This window comes from Pteropus alecto, unplaced genomic scaffold, assembly GCF_000325575.1.
Source record: "Pteropus alecto unplaced genomic scaffold, ASM32557v1 scaffold123, whole genome shotgun sequence".
Lineage (NCBI taxonomy): Eukaryota > Metazoa > Chordata > Mammalia > Chiroptera > Pteropodidae > Pteropus > Pteropus alecto.
The window spans coordinates 2,575,282-2,583,538 of NW_006433950.1; the positions used below are offsets into that span (position 1 = coordinate 2,575,282).

The window sequence follows — 8,257 nt, forward strand, 5'->3', positions numbered from 1 at the left end:
GCGTCAATCCAAATGTTTTTCTTTCTCCAGTTAAGTGGATCCAAGAATCTTTCAGAGCCAAGCACAGACACTCATACATCCGCACACCGAGGCACTTATTTAGATGTGAAACTGATACAGACGATCGCCATAAAAAGCTGGAAAACCACGCGCATCTACACACGACTCATTTCTCCTACCCTGGAGATCCCAAGTGTGAGCTCAAGCTCTTCACTCTGATTTCTTTCTCCATCTTCGTGTCTTACGCTCACTCATTTCTTCTTTGCAAGATCCCTCTCCTATCTGTCTTCTTTTTCATATTCTCCTCCCTGTGCTAGGTCTTATCTGTCATCAGCACATTACTGGAGCGCAGCCTTGGGGAGCACAGATGACACCTTCTCTCCTAGAGGACAACATGGCAGCTCAGAGTGGTTACCGTCTTACCCAAGGTCCAGAGTGTGTGGGAAAAACTAACACCAGAACTCAGTCTTCCGACTTCCCACTGTGGTGAGGAACCAGGATTGTCTCGGTTAACGTCCCATCCTACTCAGAGCTGTGTGTAAAACCTCTGAAGATGTGACTAATATTGGGAGTGCTCCTCACTGGGAGATGCCCAGTGATCACCTCGACTTAACTTTCAAGGTCTGTCATCAGTCCTCACTTTGAGATGACACTCAAACATAATTTTGTCACTACCGACAGTAGCTTTCTGGAATGTTACCGTGTTTAAGCTCTCGCATAGCTCGTGGACGTGTCTGTGCCTCTGCACACATCCCCCCCACCTCAACTGCCTTACGATGCAGCAACGGTTCTCCTTCACGGGAGAGCCTGCTCCCGTGAGGAGGTGGCCTTGAGACAGTCCCCAGATGGCTCTCATCTGAGTATGCTGTTTCTACTAGTTCTTATGCTTCACCAGAGCATTAGAGTCCATCCCTACGTAGGGCAAGAGAGCTTTCCTCCCAACGGGTCCGTAAGTCATCTAAGCCATCTCACCCTAAATTCAGGCTGACGTTTCTGTCACAGCAAATATAAGTCTCTCTGATGAGTATCGACTCAAAAGCCTCTAGGTAACGAGTGAAGGCCAATGTTTATCATTATTGATTCCAAATGAGAATCTTCCTTTTTCTTCTCTATATTAAAAGTCTTTTTCATTTAATATTTCAACTTTAATATGATCTGCCTATACAATAAAACCAATACTGAATGGACCTGTATCACTAGGATCAAAAAACAGATATAAATTTCGTAATTATTATTTATGACAAAGAATTTTCTTTACCTGGCTAAGAATTTTCATCCCTGAGTGCAACAGCTTCTTTGCAGCTTTATGATAAATGGTCTCTGGTTTGTTGTAAATCATAGCGTTGGTGCACATGAGTTTGAAGTTATCCTGCAGAGATGATATTAAGGGGGAAAATGCATTAAAACAGAACACCACCCTCCTGTTCTGATTTGAAATCATACGGGTCCTCGAAAAATTAACAACAACAAAACCCCCTGCACACTCTTCTTTCACTGTCTACTAAACATTAATAGCAATGTATGAGTTTTAAGTCTCACAGATATTGCTAAATTAATTTAAATATTCTACTCTACTCTTTTCCAACTTCTTAAACATTTTATGGTAACTATATATGGACTTGATACCAAAATGAAATATTTAAATTGGTTTCTTCAGTATAATCTTATTGCATACAAAAAAATTAGAAGAAAATACTTCTATCTTATTTTTAACAGAAAAATCTTAACTGAGTAGTTCATCTAACTAAAAAATTTTACTCTTAGCTTTAAAACTAACATCTTAAGATTCCATTTATGAATTAAATATTTTATTTCAGATCCAGACTGAAAACTGGGAACAGTGCTAAATTACCACAATATTTCCTATAAAAACTGAATTGAGCAAAAATGTTAAAACGTTTACACTAATTTTCTTTTACGTGTTTGGGAGCTATCATAAGCTAAACATAACTTACAGAATGCTAAAACATCACGCCAATGGGAAGAAACCACACAACCTCAAAGAGTTAAAACGTGTAAATGGAGTAGCCAAATGATCAAAACTATACTTTGGTTTAAATTTCAAAGTACACACATGTGCTGGAGAATGCAATCCCACTGCATATTTTCACGGTTGAGTAATTTCTATATTGTATAAATGTGAGAGTGATTATTCCAAGGCCTTACTAAGTTAAAATGATAAAAACCAAACAAAAAAAGAATCTGACTCCCCCACAAAAAACTTCTCCAAATCAAAACATTCAAACCACACTATTTGATAATTTGTGACGACGGCTGAGAACACTTAAATGGAATGAAAATAAGCAGACTGAACATGATTTAAAAGCATCTACCAAGGCCCACAATAAAGTGGGTACTAAAGTGGTGAAACACACGTGGATCCTCAGTCCCTGGCCAAGGCTCTGATCAGTCAGGACTTTGCAAGGTCCTGGTCTCTAAGAATGCGATGAGAGCTACGCACTCACTCTTTCTTCACGCGTGCACACGCACACGCACACGCACACACAGCTGAGCACAAAATTTTTCATGTGATTTTAGCAGGCTCCTGGTCCCCTTAAAGGCTCATTCATGGCAACCCAAAGGTTAAGTACACTTGGTACAGACACTCTGAAAAGCTCCCGTTCCATTAAGAAATATGTATTTGGGGAAAAGAGAGGTGAGTGTGTGAAGGCAGACAGATGACTGACGCCAAACGACCACTGGATTTGTAACTGGCGAGAGTGCCGGATGATCCTGCTGATCACAGGTCTGATCCGTTAACGCAATCTGCAGATTCCAGGCACCTTAACTGTCACGTGCTAGGCTTTACTGGACTTCTGTGTAATGGCACTTGGTCATCTGAAAAGCTGAATGACCTTTCTGCATACTTTTCACGTAATTAAAAAAAAAAACTTGAACAGCCTAATGAGCTGGATAAGCTAATAAATATTACTTTGAGCTACTGAAAAAAAATGTAGTAATGGAGAAAACGCCAAAGAGTCAAAAATACCCGTTCATTTCAATTATGATAAACCTGAACCGTTTGCTTAAAAACACTTAGGGGGCACACTTCTCTCTCCTGTCATCATAAGAGACCAGAGGGAAACTTCACAAAAAGAAAAAACAACACTGCTAAGATTTTTTTCCATTAAGCAATAATAAGGTCAGAAATATGCTGAAATAAACAGTTCTAGCCTAATTTTCACCATATGAAACGCTGGTAAAAGTTTCCATTTGTCTGACTACATGAGAATGTAATTCAGGTTTTTCAGAGTAAGTAGAATATTATCTATACATTCAAAGTGATAGTAAAATTAAATGTTGGTGTTGTTCATAAATCTCAGCTGATTGACATGTGGATGAAAAAAACAGACCGAGTGAAGAGAACGTTTACTGTCTTGCTGTCTTTTTGTAGCTGACTAGGGTGTAGCCCTCAGGTCAGGTGAGCACTACAATGTTCAGGCAGAAAAGATAAAGGAAAAATAAATATTATCTAAACTATCTAAGTTTGTGGTGGTTTGGTACAAAGCAAATTCAAAAAACATTTTCTGTTTTCGGGGAAGATTAAAATGAAAGTATCACCTCTGTAATCAACATATAACAAGACTATTTAAAGATGGAAAAAACTTTGACTATAACATTAGTCATTTGACTATAACATCACCTTGGTAGCTTGTAGGTTCCTTACTTTTGCTTTTAATTTCCTTCTTAAAGTCAAAGGAAATACGCTCAACAAATACAGTTGAAGTGAATTCAAGGAGCAAGTGATGTGCATCAAACTGAAAAATGTAATTAAACTTCTGTTCAGTATTTCTGGACAAGCCAATTTATTCTCTTTTAGAAAAAAGGCACACCTTAAAATGTCTAGAAAAATAAATTCGATTTCATTAAAAAGTCAATTTTACCTGTACTGATCTGAAATTAAAAATCATTTTAATTCATTTTAAAGGTTGGGAAAATATGTATTAGAATGTATGAGATTCAAAATTTTACTAAAACACAAAAAATAATAAAAGATATCGGATGGCTTATTTCATCTGGCTTAGTACCCCCAAGCTCAAAAATGTTTTCGAAGACAGAAAAATACAAAGATTTTGGAGATTAAAAGAAACTTAATTCTTAGAAAAACAAAAGCTCAGTCAGAAAGACTGGGTGTAGACGTGCAGGTTTCCACCATGACTCCGTGTCTAGGACCCACGAGTCTGCCTCTCGAATGGGTGAAGATGTCATTTTGTGCCACAGCTCTTATTTGTCCAAACACAACATAGATTAGAACTAGAGTCACCTTCAGCTCCTCTATGGACTGGTAGTCATTGTTCTTGATCTTTTCCTTCATGGTACTGAAATCCATCGGGTGTTTAATGATCATGGAGTAGCCGGGAGCAATGAAATCAGTCACAGGAAATGAAAAGAAAGCACTTGGGTCTTTTCTGTGAAGATATGAAAAAGGCAGTTTTATTTTTACTACAAACAAATCTACTGCTCTAGGAGCAGAAGTCAGAGGAAACCCTTCAGATGCAGAAAGAATTCGTAGTATGCTGCCATGTTTTCCACTGAAAATTGAAGGAATAACTTGAAAGACTAATAACTTCTTAGCAAGAAGGTTAAGATGCTTTACCTACTAACTATACTCTCTTAAGACAGAATCTTTTAAAATATGCAGCCTAATTAATTAGTAGCACCTCCCACATAGGGGAAAAACAAACAAACAAACAAACAAAAACTAGCCTAACTGGCTAATATCTTGGCCTTTGGGCGATTAGAATTATGTATTTTTATCAACTCTAGGGAAAAAGGCAGAAATAACAACTAAATGCACATGTGCAATTGTCTATATGGGTTTCTAACTATAGGCTTGGGCTCTTGGTGGGCCACACGATTACTGCATCCATGTGAGTATATATGTTTTTTGAATAGATACGACTTCTATCGTGTGTGTGTAGAAGGGGGTGCTCAGAAAACTGACATCAAAAAGGTCCTCTAAACAGCCCCAAACTTGAGAACCACTGCTTTCTATCACAGGTCAACTTCGACTGTGCATGAGAATCGTTAGAGGAGCTTTGGGAAAGTTCCAGTGCGGTGGGGGAAGGCTTACTCTCGACCCACAACATCAGAATCCCTTGGGAAAGGAGGGTGAGTCCAGGCACCGGTATTTCTAGGGCTGAGTACTGGTACTGCATCTGAGCTCTTGGCATTAGTATTTTCAGTACTGACAGGGTTGAGAATCACTGTTCTGTATAAAGAGGTCGTTGGATTGATGTTTTTCTTCTAGAAATTTGGCATACCAATAAAAAATGGTTTAAACAACTTTTAAAATGTATTTACCATGTGCGAGGCCCAGTGGTAGGTATCTGACATTTCATAGCTAACTCACACAAAAGCCTCCAGGTGGCGGTACTGTCACTTAGGGATAAGGATACAAAGGCTCAGAGGTCAAATCATTTGTTCTAGGTCGTAAGTCTGATAAAAGACAGAGTAGGAATCTGAATTCAAGAATATATGAATATGCCTTTGTTCTTCCCAGCAGGATGCCTCCTTGCAGTGAGACTAAAAAACAATGAGAATAAGCAAAAATATCCAGTCTGGAACGTATCCATGCAAATGCATGCTAGCCACAATAGTTACTATGAATAACAACACTGATTATCTCTGGAGGACCTCTGCAGAGCAAATTAGCTGCATGCCCTAAAATGAGTCATTTTGAGTCCCACTTGGTCTGACCACAAACAGTATCACTAAACTTGATCAATTACTCTCTTTTTCAGCATTAGCACTGAGCCTCAAAGATGAAGAAGAATCATCCAATTACTAAGGCTATTAAAAAAAAAAAATGTGGCTGTGCACTCTAATTCCCAAAATGTTCTGAGCGATGTGAACATCCCTGGACTAAGAGAGACCTTCTTAAGTGAATTTCTTTTAAGGTGACGTCTTTAATCTACTTTCCGGTCTTAAGTTTCTAGAAATAAAGACAGCCAAGACACTCTACAGTCATACATTCTAATTGAGTTGAAATGTCTAATGCTTGTGTGTCCATTCTTTTGGACAGGTAACAAATTATTTATTCAAGTATGAAGACTTTAGAAGTAATTTTCTCAACTACTCTGTAAACAAAGAGAGGCCACTAACTTCTGATCTTAACTGTAAAGATGAATAGGTGTTGAGCACAGATTCACTAGAGGTTTTACCTTAAAATATCATTTATGATGTGTTCTAGGGTTGACATGTGAGTATAACACAGTGAGAAGAAAGTTGACTATTAGAATGCATGCCCTATACTCATGAATCCTCTGCAAATAATGTAAATGTCTTTGAGCTAAAAATTTAAATTGTGAGTAAAGAGAGGTATCAAAATAAATATTTTAATAAAGACTGAGTTATTTTTTCTCTTTTAAGAACTTACCATTGGTTTAATCTAGATATTAAAAATATTAGCACAAATTTCTACATTTAAGAGGGTCACAAACCCTGTTTATAGTATTTTGTCTCTTCTCTAGACTTGTTGAATTTTCACAGCATAAGCAATGCACAAATATACAAATGGTATTTTCATCTATCAGCAGAGTGGAAATATCTGTATTGTTTATTTCTGGTTTAAAGCTTTAACATCAGAAGTTACTTAAAATGAAAAAGAAATCTGCCATTTAAAGAGTGTTATGTAACACTCTTCAAGTTGCCAGTTAAAACAAATCAAACGAGAACATCTAAAAGTCAGCCTCTTGGAGTACTTCTACTGCCAGGCAAAATATTTATCATCCACTTTAAAATCAAGTACATTTGGATTTAGGCCACGAAATGTGGCTTTAACTAATCAAAAAAGAGAGAAGTGGTTTGGATTCTGTATTTCTCATTTCAATTTCCATGTTATAAAAATAATGGAAAAAACATTTACCTCTGTAATTGTCTCATCAATTGATTCAAAGCTTCTTGAAGGGGTGTCTGTTCCACTTCTAAAGAAGAAAGTAAAAGAGTGTTTAAAAAAGATTCTAGAGAGTATTCTTTAGCCTATTTTCTTCCTATAACTTATCCCTTATCCATCATTAAGTATCTCATACAGAAATTTCATTTTTCTTACAAATATATTAAAGTATGAGAATATCAATTTAAAACTGAAGCTAATTTAAAGCTCCTATGCAGTGAGAGAAATAAGAAAACAAAAATATTTCAATTAAAAAGCTTTTAAACTTTCACTTAAAAGATAAAAACCCAGTCACTTTCTCTGGCTATGATGTTTAAAATACTTTCAGCCTCCTCATTCAGGGCAGGTCACTCAGTTATTCCAACCTTCTTGTTTGGCTAAAGAGCCTGCGAGAGGCTTCTCAGGAGGCACGTCTAATCCCACGGGGGCCTGGCACGAGGGGTCTTTCTCTGCCTCGTTCTCCACACGGTCCCGATCACGCTTCTTTTTATCCTCCTGTATGGAGCAGAGTGAGATGATTTTGAAATATTGCAGAATACCTTTGAAATAAATAATTTTAAATTTAGTGGAAAAAATAAGACACCACTGAAAATCGATTCTTAATAATGAACTCTTAATGTATTTTACTGCCATCTACTGGAAGAGAAAAAAATAACACGTTCATAAAGGGCTAGAGGGAAGTGCTTTGATGGTACATGCCAGAAATAACCAACTAGAAAATACTATTCATAAAAGCAAGATAACATACCGAGGAACAAGTCTAAGAAAAGATACCCAATACCTTTTGGAAAAATTATGAAACATTATTGAAAGGCCACTGTGGAAGACCTGAATAAAGGAAATATACCATGTTCATGAACTGAAAGGCAGTTAATTCTCTCCAAAGTAATCTATGAATAAAACGTAATGAAAAAATGTAATGCCAGTCAAAACTGTAAGATCGGATTTTTTACAGAATGTGGCAAGCCAACTGTATAATTTATCTTTAAGAGTGAATCAAGAACAGAACCGTTTTGAAAAAGGTGACAATAAGATGTGTCTTATTAAAGTATTTGCATGAAGTACTAGAAACACACTGTGGGTCTGACGCAGGGGTAGCAAACCGACCAAGAGAACAGATTACTGAGCCCAGAAGTGGACCCAAGCACACAGAAAAGTCTTGGTACATCACAGAGGTGGCCTCATTACAAATCAGACAAAAGGGTAGCAGTGCTGGGACAACCAGTTATCTACATGGAAAAGAGACAATGAAATTAGATCTCTACCTCGTACCATATACAAAAGTAAATTCCGGATATATTAAAGACTAAAATGTACAAAGCAAAGCTTTAAAACTTCAGATAAAAGACTCTTTATGACCCA

At 37.1% G+C, this 8,257-nt stretch overlaps 1 protein-coding gene across 1 annotated transcript in view; it reads right to left on the bottom strand.

Annotated features, from left to right (window-relative positions):
- Window positions 1-8,257, bottom strand: part of BRD7 (bromodomain containing 7) — a gene marked incomplete at its 5' end in the record, with an annotated part of 32,480 nt that overhangs the window by 13,168 nt on the left and 11,055 nt on the right. Inside the window, 4 exons of the mRNA XM_025044594.1 lie at window positions 1,259-1,369; window positions 4,265-4,409; window positions 6,869-6,926; window positions 7,261-7,390. Coding sequence (XP_024900362.1) covers window positions 1,259-1,369; window positions 4,265-4,409; window positions 6,869-6,926; window positions 7,261-7,390 — 444 coding nt within the window. The remainder of the gene's footprint in view (window positions 1-1,258; window positions 1,370-4,264; window positions 4,410-6,868; window positions 6,927-7,260; window positions 7,391-8,257) is intronic.